This window comes from Pongo abelii, chromosome 2 (genome assembly GCF_028885655.2).
Source record: "Pongo abelii isolate AG06213 chromosome 2, NHGRI_mPonAbe1-v2.0_pri, whole genome shotgun sequence".
NCBI classification, from domain to species: Eukaryota; Metazoa; Chordata; class Mammalia; order Primates; family Hominidae; genus Pongo; species Pongo abelii.
The window spans coordinates 140,405,290-140,428,266 of record NC_085928.1 but is presented as its reverse complement, the minus strand read 5'-3'; the positions used below and the strand labels follow the sequence as shown (position 1 = coordinate 140,428,266).

The 22,977-nt window shown below is 34.7% G+C and overlaps 1 protein-coding gene across 7 annotated transcripts in view; it reads right to left on the bottom strand.

Moving 5' to 3' along the window:
- The window catches only part of ATP2C1 (ATPase secretory pathway Ca2+ transporting 1), a 160,058-nt gene that overhangs the window by 56,222 nt on the left and 80,859 nt on the right, over window positions 1-22,977 (bottom strand). For all 7 annotated transcript variants that reach the window (XM_054552579.2, XM_054552580.2, XM_024245404.3 and 4 more), the window contains 7 exons: window positions 22,480-22,515; window positions 19,259-19,320; window positions 18,391-18,499; window positions 6,123-6,278; window positions 5,018-5,086; window positions 3,919-3,994; window positions 761-827 (listed from right to left, as the gene is read on the bottom strand). In XM_054552579.2, coding sequence (XP_054408554.1) covers window positions 761-827; window positions 3,919-3,994; window positions 5,018-5,086; window positions 6,123-6,278; window positions 18,391-18,499; window positions 19,259-19,320; window positions 22,480-22,515 — 575 coding nt within the window. The remainder of the gene's footprint in view (window positions 1-760; window positions 828-3,918; window positions 3,995-5,017; window positions 5,087-6,122; window positions 6,279-18,390; window positions 18,500-19,258; window positions 19,321-22,479; window positions 22,516-22,977) is intronic.

Below are 22,977 nucleotides of genomic sequence, written 5' to 3'. Positions count from 1 at the left end.
CAATTATGTATCAAGGTTGAAGTTTTTTCCATTCTGCTTGGCATTTAGTGAATCCTTTCAATCTATAAAGACTTACTTTTTGCCTTAGCTTGAGAAAATATTTGTGTGTCATATCTTACGTAATTTTTGAAACTCCAATTAGGTACAAGTGGTATTTCCTGAAATTATTCCTCTTTATCATTTTATCTCATTCTTTCTAAGACTTTTTACTCTTTTTGGGGGGAGACCTCTTTGAATTTATATTACACCCCTACAATTGAATTTTTAATTTCAGCAATCATAATCTTAATTTCTAAAAACTCTTTTTGTTCTCTGATCCTTTTCTACAACAATTTATCTCACGGATGCAGTTTCTTCACAAGTCTCTGAAAATACAAACACTTGGTTTTTAAATTTGTCTTCATTTCTTCAATGTTTCGTTTTCCTCTGAAATTGATTATTCAGTTTCTGTATTGTGAACTTTCTCTTTCATGCTGCTAGTTTTCAATTTGACAATCCTTAACTGTCTATTTATATATAAAAAGGCAATAATGCATTAGTAATTCCAGACATTTAGTATGGGTTTTCTTCATTACCTTATACATACATTTTCATTTTTCTAAGGAAAATTTTAATATATGATTTCTGAACTATTTATGTAGCGATATTATACTCTTATGGGCTCCATGTAATACTGATCTCCATAATAAAACGTAAGCTATGTCCATTAGAGAAATAAAAGAGGCAAAAGAGACTCCAATTATAAAGTATTGGGACTTACCTTACACTAATAGTAAACATTTCCAGGATATCTTTTCCCAGTAACCAGCCAACCAACATGATGATTCCTGAAAGATAATTAAATAGTTATCTTTTACATACAACCACCTAGAAGGAACAGAACAAGCTGAAGGAATCTAAAACATCCCTTGACAAAAAAGGGAAAGCATATCAGATCACAATTACAAGATTTTATAAAAATCCATTAAACAGGGGAGGTTAAAGTTAACACTGCTTAATGTGAATGCTGTGCATACTCACATAGGTACATGTATGCACACACACACCACACATGCACACACACACAGTTTTACTTTTGGTTGACACTGCTCCTACCCATCCCTTAAAGCAGTAATATTTTATTATTTTTTAAAAAATTACCAGTATGTTCATACAATGAAAAAAAGAAGGTGGTAGCAAACATATAGGTCTTCTATTTAATATCAAATATGCAAAATTAAACCCTAAAACTTTATTTTCCATAACACAATATCCAGACACTTCTCAGCAAATCCATACTACATACAAAGGGACACTTAGGACTTGGCTCAAAAAGCGATGTGCCTTATGTTAAGCACCTACAACTGCATTAACATCTAAAAATTACTACTTTCATGGCATTTCAAAAATTTAAAAATCAATTAAACCAATACTCCTTGCTTTAACCTTTTATCTTTGAAAAGAATAGGGGGAAAGGGGCACACAAGCAGGTTTGTGAGGAAAAAGCAAACAGATTCATGAGAGGTTTGATAAAATAAGCTATCTCAAGATTGCAAATCAATATGAACATTTAAGACAAGTTTTTTTTTATCTTTGTATAACTAAAGATTATCCAAATAGCAACCTGCTAAGATCCTATCCCAAATACTATCATGATGAAAGAAATTATGTCCAAAGGATTATACCAGGGGTCAGCAACCTATAATCTGTGGGTCTCCTATCTGCTTATGTAAATGAAATTTGTTGGAACATAGCCACACTCATTTATTTACATATTTTCTATGATTGATTTCATGCTAATGGCAAAGTAAAGTATTCCCAACAGAGATCATATGGACTAAAATATTTACTATCTAGTTCTTTACAAAAAAAAAAAAAAAAAACTATTGCTGACCCCTGATCTAGCTCTTGACCTTGGCAAGAAAAATTATGTCCAATGTAATATACTAACATAAAACCAGAGAATCATAAAGTTGAAACATATTTATTACTAAATTTGAAATGGTTTATGGTGTAGTGCTAACAGAAACTGCAAAGATTTAATTGGCTAGAATGCCCTTCAATTCATCAAATTCGCTATAAAATTTCCAGAAAATGAAGAGCAATAATCAAATGGAAGGAGTTATGAGGGCATACACACCAGTGAAACAAAAACAACTAAGATAACTTCCTACCTTCTACTTTATGTTTATAATGAAGATAGATGGATAAACAGAATTACTATTTAAGAAGTTATTTCAACTAATATTGTATTAACACAAATATTGCTTTAAAATTGCATTATTCCTGTAATCCCAGCACTTTGGGAGGCTGAGGCGGGCAATCACATGAGTTCAGGAGTTTGAGACCAGCTTGGCCAACATGGTAAAATCGCGTCTCTATTAAAAATACAATAAAAAAATTAGCCAGGTGTGGTGGCGCACACCTGTAATCCCAGCTACTCGGAAGGCTGAGGCAGGGAAATCGCCTGAACACCAGGAGGTGGAGGTTGCAGTCAGCCGAGATTGCGCCATTGCACTTCAGCCTGAGCAACAAGAGAGAGACTCCGTCTCAAAAAAAAAAAATTGTATTACTGACTTTGAAATACTAAGCTAGCTGGAATAATTAACATGGTAAGAAAATTAAAGGAGAAAAGACTCCAAAATTAATGCAAGTGCTTAATGTGTGATAAAAACATGACTTCAATCCAATGAATAAAGACTGGATTACAGAATTAATGGGACAATTAACTTGAGTAAAAAAGTTAAAACTCTGCCTTAAGCCATGTACTAAAATAAATTTTAAATAAAATAGTAAAATGTCAAAAATAAAAAACTATACAACAATGTTTTAATAAATGTTCTTATAAACATGAGGTTGGGAAAATCTTTAGGAATAGAACAAAACCAACTTAATTGCAGAGATTATCAATAGGAGAGTGATAACAGACTCTCAAGGAAAAGGAGATGTTTTAACCCACCTGTGTCTGAGGTTGCAATTTTTTGAATTTTTGCAACCAGACCTTGGCAATGACCTTGAGCAGTAGGATATAAATAACTCCCACATGCTTAGCGTTCCAATAATGGAACACTAGGCATAAATAGTTAATTACATATATTGTCCTCTTACCAAGTTTATTCCACATGCCTCAAAGGCAACTTAAATGGGGGAAAAAAATACTTATACAACAAAAAGATTGATAATCTAGTCATATAAAAAGCTTTTATCAATCTAAGACTCAAGACACAAGAAAAGGGACAAAAGAAATCGTTGGCAGGTCATAAAATGAAATAAAAATGATCAACCCACACATGACAAAGCATTCGGTTTCCCTAATAATGAACTGTGAAATCAAATAATGAGAACTCTTTCATTTACGGTTGAAGTTAATGACAATACTTAAAGCTGGCCAAAAATTTAAAAGTTACATGGATCCCCTTTGACTAAATAATTTTATTTCTAAGAATTCTAAGAATTTTTCCTTAAAAAAGAGAGGTATTTACCAGAAGATACCACAATGAAGAAGTATTTATATGACAAAAAAAATCTCAAAAAATCCTAAATGTCTAGAAGAGGTCTTCTTATACGTTTTCCCACAAAATAGAATATTATACAACCTTTATGTTTGTTTTATGTGAGCATCAACTTAATGACAAGAGTTTTATGGCAGGATATGTGAAATAAAAATAGAAAAGCAGTCCATAAAACTATAGTATTACATTCTTGTTGACGACTAGAAAGACAAATACTAAAATGTTTAAAGAAATATTTTCTGATTATAAGAATCAGAGTTCTATTTTTTCTTTGTTGAAATGAACAATGACTAGTAGTCTTATAATTTTAAAAAGTATTAAACTTAATAAAAAAAGAAGCCAATAAATAAAACTAGAATAACACCACCCTTCACATTCAAAAAACAAAACTCAAATAAAAATATATACATACTCACTCTTCTCTTACCTATTATACCGAAGGAGTAAAAGGAAAGTTGTTTTCCTAAGAGGTCCATGCTCTTCTGCAGAGGGGTTTTTGGTGCCTTGATAAGTTGAAGAAGAGCATCACCACAATTAGCTATATTTACTAAGCTTTATCAAGTGCCAGGGGCTTGCTAAGTGCTTGACAAAGCAATTCCTAAGTTAACCATACAACTCTCCCATAAGGTAAATAATCACCTTCACTGAGAAAACTGAGACTTAGATTTTACACAATGCCCAACATCACACAATGAGGAACAGAAATTCTCTATTTTTAAAAACCTGTTTATTATTTGAAAAGGTCCGTTCTCTCTATGCTTCCTTTTGAGGAAAAATCTGTTCTCCCTCCTACCAACCACTGCAGGACTTCATTACCATCAGCTGCTCTCTCACTTACTTTTCCAATTTTCCCCTTTCTGTATCCACAAACATGCTAGTAACCCAGGTCTTTTAATCCCCCTTCATCTGCTAACCCTGTTCTCTATTCATCCCTTCACTGCCACGTCTCTTGGAATGAGTTCCCATTTTGCATCGCATACCGGAGTTTTGGCAGGTTACCTGAGAAGTCTAGAGGATTTGGGAAGAACATGACATTTGCAGAATGCAACTTCTTTTTATAACAAGCAAGTATTTAAAATGAACTCATCTTTAATACTTTTAGCCGAGAATATCTTCTAGGTTATTTTACTTGGCAATCTTTTCCCTGCCACCCTTACTTGGAATTATGTGAAGTTGAAAAAATTTGATAGAAGACATATTCCAAGGTACAAATATACTAATTACTAATCCTTAAAATTACCACAACACTAATTTCTGAAAATAATAAGATCTACAAATAAGTGGCTATAAGCCTTTTTCTGCTATAAACAATGAGTAAAGCTCAAAATCCTTTAGAATACTAACAACATCAATTTAGACCTTTTCAATTACAGGCTTTCCAATTATGTTTCTAAACAGAGACAACTGATTTCCATTCTGAATAAAATACTGCTCTCAATAGTATATAAAATAATCCAACATTCTCTACTTACAATGAAGAATTTCAGATTTGGAACAAATATATCATTAACATATTAAGTACTCACCTCTTCTGCTTGCATCATTTTAAAAACCTCCCCAAATTCAGAATTTTCTCCTGTTCCAATGACAACACCCTAAGGGGAAAAACAGGAAAATACATTTACATCCAGATGAAATGTAAACCAAAACACATACACACACACATCTAACAACTTTCAAAGTCTTACCTACAGTGAAGATGTCTAACACACACACTCCTAAGATTTCCTCAGCAAATTTACTTTTTTATGTTACTGTCATTAGCATTTGCCCCTTATGATTTAAACCCTGGAAACAAACATTACATTAAACGTATTGCTGGCCGGGTGCTGTGGCTCACACCTATAATCCCAGTACTTTGGGTGGCCGAGGCGGGTGGATCACTTGAGGTCAGGAGTTCGAGATTAGCCTGGTCCACATGGTGAAATGCCATCTCTACTAAAAATACAAAAAATTAGCCAGGCGTGGTGGGATATGCCTGCAATCCCTCCTACACGGGAGGCTGAGGCAGGAGAATCACTTGAACCTGGAAGGTGAAGGTTGCAGTGAGCCAAGATCACGCCACTGCACTCCAGCCTGGATGACAAAGCGAGACTCCGTCTCAAAAAAAAACGTATAGCAGACTCAATTCTGAGGCCTATTTTTTGCCTATATTAGTATTTCTGAAATACAAATATGTATTATACTCAATAGGAGACATTTAATATAGTTTCTTTTTACCTCTAGTGAATGGTGTCTTTTGCACTGGTGGCGTATCAGAATTAAGGAAACGAAGCATTTGAAATCGATCAACAGGTGAACAATATATAGTCAGATTATTACAGCCAGTATCATATCAACTAAATTAAAATTTATTTAATAATAAACACATCCATGAAAACACTGTTTCTCTCTTTAAAAAGAAACAGGTATTGAGGATTATCCATTATCTGGGAAACAGCAGAACTATGGAAATATCATACTTCAGGGACACAGATTCTCCCCAGTTTCACAAATAGATGTAACGGGTTAAGTTCAATTTTATCTTTTGTCATGTATTTGAAAAATTCCACATAAAATCAGCAAAAAATAATTGAGGAAATAGTTTCAAACAAAGGAACTGCTTTTTTCAAATCAGGAAAAAAAATTTACCTTTGCTTTGCCACATCTGACCAGTGTTCCCATAAAGGCAATGTTACTTCTCGATGCAAGATCTCCATTAGTTGCAGCTGGCTGAGGAGCTGTCACCTTAGAACAAGGCGTTGTCTCACCTGTCAAGCTGGACTCATCAATGGAAAGATCCACAGCCTTAGTGAACATAAAGAATCCCAGATTCAAATTTTATGCTACATTTAACATCTCTAGAGTTCATAACCATGATCACTTCTTCCTCAAATATCCCTTTTCCATTGATTAGCCACATCTTGTATCAAAACCATCACTCTAAGACACAAGACCAGAATCAGTACAATCATATTTTAAAACACAATTAAGTCAACAAAATCTAAGACATGCAAAGTAGAATGCTGTACCATGAGACTAGATTAGCCTAAAATTGAAAATACAACTAGGAAAAATTTGACACTAGCTAAGACTCAATCTTCATCAAGAGAAAACTCAACTTTTCATGACAAAATATTATTTCCTAATTTTGTCAAGTCCCTAAACTTCTGGAAATATGGCTTGGCAAATTAAAACCATCGACGATGACTCTAAGTGATACATGAATAAAGGGGAAAAATGTTACTTAGAAATCATTTCATCATTTTGGAATCAATTTTCATAAAATCATTCTTGCTATACATGCCGTTTATTCCAAATTACAATTTGCAAGACTCAAAAATGTATACAAATGTTTTCATGCAGATCATAACTATCATAATATCTTCCAACTCTGCAACAGGGCTCAATTTTGAAGGCTTCACTCCTGACACAGTATTTACCTACCCAAGTATACAGAAAAAAGAAAAAAAAACTATTTTATGAGTATAGATACATACACACATACATACATACATACATACATACACACACACATACATACAAACAAGTAGGGGAGAGGACTAGGGCCAAGTAAGTCAGAAATAGTTAAGAGTTAAACAGCTTCCTCTACTCTCAAAACCTTCTGCTCTCAAAACCTTCAATACATTAATATGAATCACCTAAACAGGAATACAGATATACAGCAAAGCTTCTGAAAGGAGGACAGCATCACATACACTACCTCAGAACTTGTTAGAAGTAAGACTCCTTTGCTCCACCCAAAACACAGGGTGGAAAAAGTAAACCTAACAGACTATATTTACAAGCCCTCCAGGTGATTCTGTTGCAAATTTCCATCCATTTTATTCCAGAAGCAATTATTCAAGGGTCCTTAGGATACTCTGTAAGAAACTAGGAATTAGTTCATGACTTTACTGATTTTACAGGCTCATTCATTCACCCAACAAACATTTACTGACTATCAGTGTTAGGCACTAAGCAAGCTCCTGGAAAGAAAACAGGATAAATTACTGCACAGTATCACTGCTATTTTAGGCTGAGTCAGTATTCTCAATCAGGCCTTTCTTAACTCTCAGTTCACACCATGTACCAAGTATTCTAAATTTAAATCTTCTTTTTCTTTTTTTTTTTTTGGCGGGGGGGTGAAAAGTTACAAATTACATCTTTTCAAATGGTTCATTTCTGAGCATGAAAACCTCAAATAACCTCATGTAAAATGATTATTAAAAATTGGTTCACAGAATCTTCATCTCCTCAACAAAACTGTTTTAATTTGATCAACAACATTCCTACATTCACTTAACAAATATTTATTACTGCTTACAATGTGCCAGGCCCTGTGCTTTATCACACACAGTAGGAGAATAAGCAGTGAACGAAACAAAGTTTCTACCCTTGGATATTAATGGGAAAGTGATTTTAAACAAGAAAGAGTATATAACATAATGCCAGGTAGGAGGAAAACAACAAACATAATAAAGATAGAGTCACATTTTAGAAGAAAACATTCCCCAAAACCAGGTAATCCTCTGCAGAGCCCTGACAGACCTGAGAGCTCCAAGGCTGGGCCATAATTAGGGAGAGTGGACTTCATGTAAAGGCAACAAAAAGTACAAAGACCCTGGGGACAGGAACATGCTTGGTGTGTTTGTGTATTAGGCAAACATATAACTGCAAAAATAACAGTAACATTAGATTGTTAAGTTTTAAAATATTCATCATGAAAATAAATATAACTCCGAAGAGACAAAATTGTGGTAGCATTTCCCAAAAGTTTAGATAATATGACAATGGAATGCATTTTAGTATCAAAATAAGCTTATAAAAATTATTCTTTAAAACACAGATCAATAGTCCTTTAGACTTTAAAGGATTTTGCACTTAACATTAATTGTGTATACAAACACAAATCAGTTAATAAATTCGAGTTCATTACCTTAACGCAACTGAAGATTTAAAAAACACCTGCGATGTTCAAAGGCAAGTGAATTTTTCTTTATTAAAGGAACATATTTATTTGACTTTTCTTTCCACGTTAACCTTGGAACCATTTAACTTTTCACACTAACACATTTATTAGCAAGGTAAGAGAAACAAATCTTAAAATGGGCCCTTCTTCAAAGATAATGCCAATACTAAAAATCAGCTGACATTTCACTGCTTACTATCTGCTAGGCACTATGCTACATATCTATGCTAAATTATCACATTTAATCCTACTAACAACTACTATGAGGCAAGTAATTACTATTATCATCTGTTTTACAGGCACTGAAAGGTTAAGTAACTCATCCAACGTTATAGAGGTAGAATGCTATGCAGATAAAATTCCAGTGTTGAAAGATTTTAACTCCAGATTCCTCTTAATTATCTAGAGGATCAATCTGCAAATTATTTCTCCTCCCCTATTTTGTAACCACTTATAGAAAAAGACAGGTATAACACACAAAGCAAAGATACGTAAAAAATTATGTATTATCTGAATTACAAGTAAATTTATATAACGTTCATTTTATTTAGCAAGCTCATCTTTAATGCTTGTTACAACAATCAGAGTTGCACGTAACTTTCTAAGATCTTAATTAGAAAAAGACAACTAATATTTAAAAATAAATACTTGTAGAAATTTACAGAATTCCTTCCGTAAGAGAAGTAAAACTCATGTTTTCCCTTTGAAGACTTTTGCTTTAAATGTAAATCTTAAACATGGATAAATACTAACATGAAGTGACTAATAGAGACGGAATTTTTTTTTTAATCTTTTGTTTTTAAAAAGAGGAAAAGCATGATTTCATGGCTCTGTCAGCAACCTAACTCTTTGGTTTCAGCCTCAGAACAACAATCACTTAAGAGAGCCCTTGTCTGGTGGAACAGACAAGCTGATGTGGAAGAAAAAGGAGCTCAGGACCCTAATTTTTTCCTATGTCATTATAAATTTGTAACTAAAACTCAAATTATCATGAAATTTGTCTAAATCTTACAATGTCCCAATCTGCAAAGATTTCAACTATCTGTTGAATACGAATACTTCCTAAGTTCACAAGTTATTTTCTCTTAATAGTGATTGCAAGAGTTTTCCTAGGAAGTAGTTTTGAGGGAGTAGAGGGAAAGAAAAGGTGGAATTTAATAAATTAGGCAAGCCTATTACAGTTTAATAAAGTCACAATTTAATTCGTCTGAGAAGAAAGATATTAGAGTCATTATTCATTGCATTCATGAGAGAGGGAAAGGTAGGATAAAGTGAAATCAAAGAATCAGCCAGCCCCATGACACCCAGCCAAAAGTTTAAGTATTAAACCCTCAGAAGACCTGTTAACGAACAAGAAAACTGATTTTCACTTTCATTCTTCTTCAAGCACTCTGGTGGAGGTGTGAATATGCTATAAAGCAGTTCAAAAATCAGAATATAAAAATCAAGATGACTATATAATCCAGTCTAAATATGTAACATGTACACAATAAAAATGATTGGAAAATTCACAAGATTATTATTCCCATAAAACACTAGGGAGAAAGAAATCAAATGCCAGTCACAAAGGTTTCCTGAAAGGCAGAAAGTACTTTTAAAAATTCAGGTTAACATGGAACAACTGGCAGCTACAAATAAGTTCTTAAGCTAAAGAACGGTTTGACATACAGTATACTGATAAGACAATCACCTCTCGAGTCTAGAATTAAAAGCAAATCATTAAAAAGCAAATTAGAAATGGATTTCTCTCCCCAGAAAACAATCTTCCAAAATATTCACCTGTAGCTGCCTGATCATGATAAAATTTCTTACTTCTGCTCTCAAAAATTAATGTACCTCACTGTTTATGCAAATGAAGAAAAATGTAATTTAAAATCTTCATGTATTTAACTTATTAACACTCAAAGCCAAACCAACCAAGTGTTATGTATTACTGAAAACGATACATGAAATTAATTTCATCCCGTGGTAAATGCTTACATAAATTGCTAACTTTCTGATTCGAGTATACAGAAAAAGTTATTCAGAAGATATAGCTGTTTCATCTACATTGAAAATGTTCAGTATAACCACCTTCCTCAATGATCTTAGCTACATCTTCCGAATAACTTGCTGCAGCTTCTCCATCAACATCTGCTGCTTCATCTTGCACTTACATGTTATAGAGATGGCTACTTTTCTTAAACCTCATGAACCAACCTCTGCAAGCTTCAAACTTTTCTTTGGCAGCTTCCTCACTTCTCTCGGCCTTCATAGAACTGAAGAGAGTTAGGATCCTGCTCTGGATTAGGTTTGGTTTAAGGAAATATTGTAGCTGCTTTTATGTTTTATCGAAACCTTTCAAACTTTCTTCATATCCACAATAAGGATGTTTTACTTCTTATCATTTGTGTGTTCACTGGAATAGCGCTTTTAATTTCAAGAACTTCTTCTTTGCATTCGCGACTTGGCTAACTGTTTGAGGCAAGAGGCCTAGCCTTCAGCCTATCTTAGCTTTTGACATGCATTCCTCACTAAGCTTAATCTTTTCTAGCTTTTGACTTAAAGTGAAAGACATGCGATTTTTCCTTTCACTTGAACACTTAAGAGGCCACTGTAGGGTTATTAATTGGCTTAATTTCCATATTGTTGTTTCTCAGAGAACGGGAAAGCCCAAGGAGAGGGAAAGAGCAGTCGGGCAGAGCAGCAGTAGAAAACACGCAACATTTATTCATTACATTTATGGTCTTACATGAACATAGTTAATGGTGCCCCAAAACAATTTTAACAGTAATAGCAAAGATCACTGATCACAGACAAACATAATGACATAATATTGAAAAAGTTTGAAATACTGTGAGAATTACCAAAATGTGACACAGAGACACAAAGTGAGCACCATGCTGTTGGAAAAATGGTGCCAACAGACTTGCCTGACACAGGGTTGCCACAAATCTATTAATATATTTTTTTAAATGCATTATATTTGAAGCATGATAAAATGAGGTATGCCAGTACAATCTCAGAAGGAAAAAAGAGAAGGTGACAGAAAGAATAGCTGAAGATAAAATGGCTGAAAACTTCCCCAACTTGATTAAAGACATAAATCTACACAACCAAGGAGCTCAATGAAATCCAAATATAATAAACTCAAAGAAATCCACAATTAAACACATTATAATCAAACCATTGAAAGATAAAGACAGAATCTTGAAAACAGCCACAGAAACAACTTATCACATAACAGAATTTTCATTAAGATTAATAGCTCATTCCTAATCAGAAACCATAGAGGCCAAAAAGCGGACATTTATAATATTCAGGAAAAAAAAAAACTGTCATCCAATAATTTTCTATCTGGCAACATTATCTTTTAAAAATGAAGGAGAAATTTTTAAATTCCTAAATAAACAAAAGCTAAAAGAGTTCATCACTAGTCAGACCTGACTCATAAGAAGTGCTAAGAGACAGCCCTTTAGGCTGAAATAAGAAAGTAGAAAGTAACTCAAAGCCATATGAAGACATAAAGAATTCCAATGAAGCTAACTATGTAGGTAAACATAAAAGTCAGTATTATTGTATGTTGAGTTCGTGAGTCCTGTGTTTGCTTCCTATATAATTAAAACTTATAAATGCATAAAATGCTTATAAATCTATATTAGTGGGCACAGAATGCATAAAGATGTCATTTGCAAAAATAACAAAGATGAGGGAGGTGTGGGCTGTACGATTTTGTATGCTACTGAAGCAAAGTTGGTATCACTTCAAACTAGATTGTTATAAGATTAGGATGTTCATTGTAATCCACATATAATCACTAAGAAAATAAGTAAACAGTATGCACAGAAAATAATTCGAGGGAATAAAAAAGGTACATCAAAAAAAATCAATCGGAGGGGCGTGGAAAAAAAATCAAACACAAAGAAGGGCACAATGGAGAAACTGAGGAACATAAAAAGATAAATAGAAAACAAGTAACAATAGAAGTCCTTTCCTATCAGTAATCACTGTAAGTGTAAATGGATTAAATTCACCAACTGTATGATATAAATCCTTACAATGGAAAATTATTTGGCAGTAAAAAACAATGACATACATGAATGAAGTACCTAAAAACATTATGTTAAATGAAAGAGGCTAGACATAAAAGACTACATATTGTATGATTCTACTTACATGAAATGTCCAGAATAGGCACATGTATTTCAGTAGCAAGCAGATTAGTGGCTGCTAGAGGCAGGGAAAATACAGAATGAATGCTAAAAGGTAAGGGTTTTCTTTTGAGAGTGATGAAAATGCTCTATAATTAGATTGTAGTGATGGGTTACAACTGTGAATATACTGAAAACCACTGAATGATACACCTTAAATGTGTGAACTGTATGATATGCCCATTGTATCTCAATAAAGCTGTTTTAATAATTTTTTTTTTAATGTGGTGGATGGACTGGTGCTTTTGGCATGGTCTAAGAGCTGGCTAAGTATGCAGAATCTCAGGCCCCACCCTACACCTGCCAAAACAGAGCCCAGCTGATTCCTATGCACATTAAAAGTTGGAATGCATTGCTCTAGGGCAACTCTATGTCACAGTGACAAAACAAGCCTGAAAAAATCAAGCGGCTTCCCTAGGCTCACATGGTCAATTCATTTCATGAGCAGACACATATCATTCTTTGAATCACAGTTGTTTGCAAGTTGGTGTCTGCCAATGGAGAGAGCACAAACTGTCTTTTTCACTTCTAAGCCCTGAAGCCTGGTATAATGTGCTGTACATGGTTTTCAAATATGTGCTAAATGGCGAAAATGGTTTCATAACAGACCGATTTCCTAAGAAATGGATTACAATTGCCTAAATTAGCTTCATTACCAACATAAGTAAATTTAAAATATCACTATATGCTTACATTTTATCAAATATTTGAAAAGATTCTTTTTTGAAAAAGCATACCAAACCAAGTCAGAATTGTAACCTGGGTTTTACCAGAGTATTTTTTCATTGAGTAAATGGAACATGTATTTTATTAACTCAGGAAATCAGAATGCTTGACACAGAATGATTGCTCCAGTAATGGATTTACCCAACGTGGAGGAAGCTGCTTGTTAGCAGGTTTTAACAACAGACTGGGCAAAAATGTGAGCCTCACAAATAGGAACATAATGGCTACGTGGGGTTCCAGTCAAGGAGATTATTTCTGACTCCTTCAGGTGGCAGGTAGCTAAAGTATATCTGTGCTGGCTCAATGATGCCCATTATCTTTAGTTTTCACTTCTCCTTAGAACTAGGGAACAGAAAGGAACAAGCCCTGAAGACACCAAAAACTACTTACTGAGCCAAACTGCTATACTATAACAAAGTACAAGGATTCATGATATTAAAAAATGGCTCACAATATAATGCCCACTGGCGTATTCTTAAGTTTGAATTCCTGAGCTTGGCCCCAGTAGATCCTAACTCCTAATAGAACTAACCTTTCTGCACAGATTAAAATGGTCTGATAATCCAATATCATAAAAACAGCTTAATGTTGGCTGCTAGCCCAAGTGGTAATTCTCTGAAAGAAGTCTGATACATTTAGAAAATCATCAGATCAAAAATAGGTTTAAAAAAATGATGTGGGCCAACTATAAGCACATGAACCACAAAGCAAAGTGTCAATGGACTTATTCAGAACTTCAAGTGAAAGAAAATCTTGCTATCATTTCAAGCAATGTATTATTGGGCTTAGAAAGTTATAGCTGAGAGAGGTAAAATATTTTCAAAAGACCAAAAAAAACAAACCACAACCTTTTTTCATCTGACCCTCACACGCTGTTTTTTCTTACAAAGAGTTCTTTATTCAAATATTGATATAGACTTTACCTGGAACAATATCGAAAATACGCTGTGTTTTCACAAAGGTAAAACGTACTGTGTAATGACAGACTGGATTAAGAAAATGTGGCACATATACACCAGAGAATACTATGCAGCCATAAAAAAGGATGAGTTCATGTCCTTTGCAGGGACACGGATGAAGCTGGAAACCATCATTCTGAGCAAACTATCACAAGGACACAAAACCAAACACCACATTTCTCACTCATAGGTGGGAACTGAACAATGAGAGCACTTGGACACAGGGTTGGGAACATCACACACCGGGGCCTGTCGTGGGGTGGGGGGAGGGGGGAGGGATAGCATTAGGAGATATACCTAATGTAAATGACAAGTTAACGGGTGCAGCACACCAACATGGCACACGTATACATATGTAACAAACCTGCACGTTGTGCACATGTACCCTAGAACTTAAAGTATAATAATAAAAATAAATAAATAAAAATAAAATGTACTGTTATCCAGGCATACACAGTCAATAAGATTGCTTCATCTAAAGTCATTGTCTGACCAATCCATTGGTTATCATCAAGTAATTGGCCAGTGGTGCCTCTTCTCAACACTAAAAGTTAAAATAAAAACCCTCAGGGGAAAAAAAAAACAAAGAACATGCCCAAAGCTCAATTCCGCTAAGTTTTACTGTCCTACCTCCATCAGTGCCTCTGCTAGAAAGGCCACTGCCACCAACCATACAGTCCTCCCTCTGTAGCAGTGGATTCAACCAATCACAGGCAGAAAATATTCAAAGAAAGTATAATAAAAAAAACAACAGTAAAAAAAATACAAATTTTTTAAAATACAGTATAACAACTGTTGACATAGCATTTACATTTTATTAGGAGTTATAAGTAATCCAGAGATGATTTGAAGTATACAGAAAAATGTGCAGAGGTTATATATAAATACTACTCAATTGTATGTAAAGGACTTGAGCATCTTTGGATTTTGCTCTCTGTGGATCTACTAGGACCGATCCCCAGTGGATACCAAGGGAAAACTATCTTGGCTCAACCACTGGCTTCTGAAAACCTGACACAGGCAAGGGAAAAACTACATAATTCCTTAAGTTATCAATATTAGTCTTTAAAAAGTATAAACAAAATGGCAGTCTCAACCTGTTACAGTCTTAACTATGTATCCCAAAAAGTCATATGCTATAGCTCTAGTCAATGTTATCGTATTTGGAGATGGGGCCCTGGGAAGTAATTAGGGTTAGATGCGGTCATGAGGCTAGTCCTAATGATGCCATTAGTGGCTGTATAAGAGGAAGAGAGAGAAATTGCTGTCTCCGCCACATGAGGACACTGCAAGAAGATAGCCATCTCAAGCTAGCAAGAGTCCTCACCAGAAACCAAACCCTGCCAGACCTTGACCTTGAACTTCCAGCCTCCGTAACTGTGAAAAATAAATGGCATGGTATTTTGTTAAAGCAGCCCAAGCTAAGACAAAACCTATGAAGATAACAGTTGTACCAGATAAAAGTTGTACAGCAGTCAGGTCACTGAATGTGCTAAAAAGAAGCTGCTGAGGACGCAAGCAAGTTTACAGTCAAACTCTGAAAGCACTAAAATTTATGACAGTTACAAAATGATGACACTAAAGTTGCAACCGTGGCTTTAGGCCTAGTCTGTAAGAGAATTAACTACATAGCAGAAGTTCATAGACTTGCTTTCTCTAAAGTGAAATCTATGTGCTTTGGAAGAAATTAGTGATATCCCAAAACTGACTAAGGAGATTTCTGGTTCCTTTAAACCCTAATGAGAGTTTATTTCATACAGTAGTATCAAATGACCAGCTAGCCTTACAAAATTATCCAAAGATCACCACAGCCAAACTGAGCCAACAAAAACTCCAATAACCCAATTTAATTTCAAAAAACTAGCGCTTCTATGTCCAGAAGAGAAACTGACTTTATCAGCCTATATCTTAAGTCAGTACATTTAAATTTAGATGCAGGATAAAAGACCCCCAACTCTTTAAGGAAAGTTATTTCAATCTGCAGTCAAAGTAGTTGCAAAAGTCTGTTTGGGGTACCAAGTAACAGGCAAAACAAATAGAGCAGAATTAAGGTAGAGAGAATAAAAAATGTTCAACTATATATGTAAAAGTGGATTAACTAGAACAAAATCAACCTAACTACAGTACTGCAGAATAAAACATGCTGATGAAGTGCTTGCAAAGTTAACAAGCAGGGGGAAAACAATAATAACTAATAAATTATTCCTCAAGACATATGCTTATAATTCTTATTAAATTCACAATGTCGGCCAGGAGCGGTGGCTCACGACTAATCCCAGCACTTTGGGAGGCTGAGGCAGGTGGATCACCTGAGGTCAGGACTTCAAAACCAGCCTGGCCAACACGGCAAAACCCCGTCTCTACTAAAAATACTAAAAAACTAGCCTGGCGTGGTGGCAGGCACCTGTAATCTCAGCTACTTGGGAGCCTGAGGCAGGAGAATTGCTTGAACCCAGGAGATGGAGACTGCAGTGAGCTGAGATCGCACCATTGCACTCCAGCCTGGGCAACAGAGTGAGACTCCATCTCAAAAACAAATAAAAATAAAATAAAAAATTCACAATGTCTTCAATACATATTTGCTGAGTAGATAAAATATATACTAATCCACACTGACAGGTTTTCTTTCCTGTTTACATGTGAACTTTGAAATAATTAACTGTCAAGTCAATTAACCCTTAGTTAAATGAAAACCCTAAAATAGTTTAGCAAGCCCTAATGGTGTTTTGAAGTTTCTATCATTATACTTCTCGGACCATGCAAACAAGAAACACCATCTTCTAACTATCCCAGTGAGAAGTTCTGCTTCTCAACTGGAAGAGAAGCAGCCCAGAATAAAGAATGGCATAAACTCCATCAATTTAAATTAGGGTTTTCTGGGGGAGGGGGAAGATAACTTATGCCAAGTGACAAGACTACTTAATCTCTGAGGAAGAATAATTCAAGGTATTGTCATCGGCAAAATATCAGGAACTGAAGGAAAGAAGAGTAGAAAAGAATTAACATTAAAAAGACCTCAAAGAAGAGAAAAAAGATAATGAAGTAAAATTAGTAACACTTGCAATATTATCAATTATTCCTAGTCACCCAATTAAAGCAATCTACTAGCTTTCTAAGGATAAATTTCAAATATTTGGAAAAAAGGCCTCTGCTTAAAGATTAAGCCAAGTTTGCTCTTATTATAGTCTGAAAGGTTTTTCAGGCCTTCTACAGCATCTATGAGAACACTCATACTTTTGGCCATAGTATTTAAAGACTGACCACTCTGTAGGTTTTAACAAACAGCTTAATTCCAATGGTGGATAAGACCTGCATACTAATGGGTTCTGAAAGCCTGTTAAACTAGGTGCCTATCTCCATTTTCCAGTTCTTCAATCTATTCTACACACTGTAGCCAGATTAAGGATAACATTATTTAGCAACTGCACAGGAGCCCCAAAACGTAACTCCTAACCAAAAAAATCTGAAGTTAAGCCTAGTATCCAAGGCCTCTGAAATCTGATTCCATCACACATTTTCTATCCTTACCATGCCCCAACAGAGTTTCATACACTGGAATGTTCATAGTGATTTGAATGGTGTTACTTCATTGTCTTCCCCATCTTTGTCCAGTACTACTCTTCAATTATCACTGCCAAAGCCATGTGGTCTGAGGCATATTCTGATCTCATTCAAATCAGGTAGAACCTCTCCCTTCTTTAAATGTCTATATCCTATTCTTTGAACTTCTCTTACTCAATTACTGAGTTCTATTTTATGGTGAGTAATTTGTGGACACATAGTATGTTCCCTAGTCACAAGTATTCTATCATATCATCTTTGTATCTCCCACAGCCCCTAACATGCAGGTTTCTATAAAGATCTGCTGATTCACTAAACAGACACCTCAAAAGATGTTACAGTAGAGACAGATATATTTTAAGGAAAAAAAAAAGTTTATATATGTCACATTTTAAAGTAGAATACCAAATGGTTCAAATCAACTAGGTGTTAATTCCTTAAAACTAGTAATGTTGATCCTTTAATCTACATCCATGTATTTTCACTTATTACAATCAGATCCCCAAACTCACCTCAAACAAGCGTAAGTCAGCAGGAACTCTGTCCCCAACAGAAAGGCAAACTGTATCACCTGGAACCAAGTCTCGGGCAAGTGTATGCTCCAATTTTCCTTCACGCACACTGTAACATGAAATAGAAACAACCATGGTTAAAAAAAAAAAAAAAATTCATGCAATTTATCTTAAAAAATTATTTCCAGTAGGCTTGTCTGAGGAAAAGGCAAATATAAGAACCAAGAAAAAGACTGTTTCTAAACAATTAAGACACCCAGATGACAGAAAACCACTTGAAAAACAAATTATTTGCTCAAATGTAAAATGTGCAAATTTTACATCTCTCTCTCTCTCTCTCTCTCTCTCTCTCTCTGTTAAATACAGCCGGGCACGGTGGCTCACGCCTGTAATCCCAACACTTTGGGAGGCCGAGGTGGGCAGATCACCAGGTCAGGATATCGAGACCATCCTGGCTAACATGGTGAAACCTGTCTCTACTAAAAATACAAAAGATAATCTGGGCGTGGTGGTGGGCGCCTGTAGTCCCAGCTACTCAGGAGGCTGAGGCAGGAGAATGGCGTGAACCTGGCAGACGAAGCTTGCAGTGAGCCGAGATTGTGCCACTGCACTCCAGCCTGGGTGACAGAGCCAGGCTCCGTCTTAAAAAAAAAAAGTCTGTTAAATACATCCATGTCTCTAGAATCTCGAATTTTAAAGTTTTCAATGGTACAGTTTTGCTACATTAATGAGACCAGGAACTTTTTGTCAGATTAATAGTGTCTTCCTTATGTTCAGACAAAGTGGGGATAACAATATATACGGTACTAGTCACTTTCAACTTCTATTTTTAAAGGGGCAGAAATCCATACCAAAAAAAGGATCATACCAATGGCATTCTGGTGGCACAAGTTTACTCAATTCTTCAAGAGATTTTTCTGAACGATATTCCTATTCAAACAAAAAAATAGAATTTAATTTTGTTCCCATGAATATATTCCATTTAGACTTATTAATCTCAAACATTATTTTAAAATTTCCCCCAATTCTCATCTTTTCCTTTACTTGTGCTTATACTCTTACCCAGAAAAGCTTGTCCCTTATTTTAAAATGTTAAATTGTAGAGATCAATTTTGATAATTAAATATTCCCAGTTTTACATTTTAATATTCAATGTACAAACCTAAGGTTATTTAGAATAAAAATGAAAACTGACTAGTATGCCCAAAGAGTACATAATTTGAGTCATTAAAAGTTTTAAGTCATTGAGCCTTAAAATTTAGATAATCTTATGTTAAGTGTCTAATGACCACAGAAGTCAAAGATAATTAACTATAAACAACATTTGCTTTAGGAATTTAAGCCCGTGCTAATAGTAATGGTTTACGAAGTAAACCATTAGAACAAACACGGGATAAACAAGGAGTAAGATGTGGCTGGCTCTATACTGACAGACCCAGTTCCCATCAACCTGTGTACCCAAAAGGGAAAATTCTCAGGAGTTCTAACAATGTGATTTCCAGCCTTCTTCCATGCAGATAACAAATAGCTGAGGGTCGGTCAGAAACATCCTTCAACTCACAATACTACTTAGTCCACACTTCCATAAGCAGTCTCACATCACACATCACTGCTATTTTTGCCTCATGTCTGTAGTAAGGAAAAGAATCTTCTAATCTAAGGTCAAAAGAGGGAGAGGCAAATAGTGGAGGTAGAAGGGTTGGGAATATTTTGAAATGACTGCAGTGCTAGTACCAGTCAAAATGTCCTATCCATCATAAACTTCAAATAGAAAATGCAAGACTATGTAAGGATAACTTAGAACACAATCAGTCTCTACTTAATCTTAGAGTGACAAATGTAAGGAAAATCTACAAATGTAAAAATCATAAGACAACACCCCAAACACATGAAGGATATTAAGGAATTTGGAAGTTTACCCAAAAATTCTGTAATATCCTAGAAAATACCCATCAATCCTAGATCCCAGTAATAAATGACACACATGCTGCCCAATCTTTCCCTATCTCTTCTGGTTTCTTAGCCTCTACTCCCTACAATTATAAAGATACCTCTATATCAAAATGATCATTGAACATACCACCTAAAACCTAATAAATGCATAAAAGTCATTTTTCAAATTTATTGTAAGGTGACATCATTATGACTATATAAAACAATTAGCTATTTTTATGGCTGGGAAGAAGTACAGTGGTGTGGGGAATGGGGATTACAAAGACACACAGAAAAAAGGCAGGACATAAATATAAAAAGGAATATAAAAAGCCCTCTTAAGACACAGGTAATATAGCACAAATAACAAATAATGATAAAGTATTAAGAATTTTTTATACATTTTTGATAAAGAGCTTTTTAATTAAAGCATTAAGATAAGTTCAACTGACAGTAAATAGGATCTTTTTGGAAAGGATTTTTACTTGTTTATAGACTATTTTGTTGGTTTCACAGGCATATTTGGTGACGGGTCACATGGGTATAAGAATCAGACCTAGCAATTTGAAACTAGGCTTTTTATAAACTTTTCATCCTTTTGTGAGATTTCCATCAAATGTACCTATCATAAAGATATTTAATAGTCTCAGCCATAGCATTTAATGTGTATAACAACACTATCTTGTGTAAAATTCCATATTGACTTATGTTAAAATCACAATTTTGTGGTGTTTTTTGAAAGCACGGGCTTTCTAGTGATCAAAGAGAACAAGGTACTAAGGTCTTCCATACATAGTGATACTATTTGCAGGAATCCTTCTGAAGTAGGGCACGCCACATATGACACATTCTTAAAGACGCAAGAAGGTCCAGTTAGTGGTCCAGTGGGTCATACCACCCACTTGGCTGAATGAATAGCTGCCTTGAATAATGCTTAGCCTGAAATGACCTATGCTAGACTAACCAGCTCCACCTGACCATGGGCAACATCTGTCTAAGCAAGAAGATTCCCCTAAAAGCGGAACCCTGATAGTCTACTAATGGAGCTCACAAACCTGCTGCAAATGATCTGATTCCAACTGGCTTTCTACACTGGGTTACTACAGAACTAATAACAGCTAGGTTAGAGATTACCTTAAGAGGCTGGGATAGTGACAAGAAATATCCACGTAATAAATCGTAGATGTAAGAAAAACCATAGTTACTCAAAGTATAGGCTTCAGATTCAAAACAGCATGAACTTCAGGCTTATACAACAATATTACATTTTTCTCTAAGCTAGAATAATTCAATTCTCGTTAACCATGTTTTAGCTAAAAAGGAAATCTGCTGATATTGTGAAACACTGTTCTAAAATCTACAGAAGTTTCAGATATTTAAATAAACAAAAAACTAAGCCTACATTTTTATTTGTCTGTACTTATTAATAGAAATCTTGACAGTATCTCCACATTATTCATAGTAAATTTTAAATGGGACTACTTTACATATGTTTTATTTACTGTTTCAATTGCTTTGATCCAGATCACAACACCCCTTTTGTGGAGGAATGAGAAATTGTTTTAAAGGGAGGGGACAGGAGGTCATGCCAACAATGAGTAGAACCATTTTAATTCCTCAAAACAGACTCAAATAAAATAAGGTTAGGCGATAAATTCAGCAAACAAGTGTAGCATTTGGCTAAGGGAATCAGTCACAGAAACCTGTGGAATTTTCTTCAAATGGTACATCATAGATCGACCTTTTAATTCTATACTTTTTTGTTTCATCTAGACTTAGCTCTAGTAGGCATTAAAACATAACAGTGTTATAAAACTATAAACTCTGGTCCAATTTTTTAATTGAAAAAATAAAAAAGCTTACTGCTAGATTTTATTTCTATTACTATGCTTTTTGTTTCCATCTGCTTCAGTTATCCTTAACATCATCAAATAAAAAACTAGATTTTCTTCATCTCACTACCTAAATCAAAGCAGTTCCTTAGTCCCACCACAAGCTTCCCTGAAGTTGTCTGTATCTGAAATTATTTGAAAAACAAAGAATAAGTTGTTCTGATGGGCATTACAACGCCCCAATAATGGTAGGTTTTACCACAAGACACCTTGATTTTTAACCAATTAACATACCATTTTCATGTTGGCAAAATAGACTACTTACCTGAACAAAGGCAACTGTAACAACGATAAGTATTGCCTAAACAAAAGAAACAGGCTTTTAAACCAGACATTAACTTGAGAAGTAACTGTTAACTGTATTTTATTTTTCTAACTATCTGCAGTCCCACAATAACAGATTTTAAACACTGAGATCAGCTGGAAAAGAAATCACAACTTTACCTTAAGGCCTGTGGGGGAAGAAGCTAACAGTTTACAGTGGCTTGCCATTACCAGGGCAGCTTCTCTAACTTTTTGATCTCAGGGCCCTTTTATGCTCTCACAAATTGAGGACCAGCTTTTGTTTAAGTGGGTTATATATACTGGTATTTACCATATTAAATTTTTCAACTAGTCAGTTTTAATTTCTACTTATTAACTCATCTAAAAAAATTTAAACCTCATTACATATTAACACAAATAACTTTATGAAAAATAAATTTTGCAAAAAAAATTGTGAGAAAAATAGCAGTGTTTTAAATTTTTATATTTTAATATATGA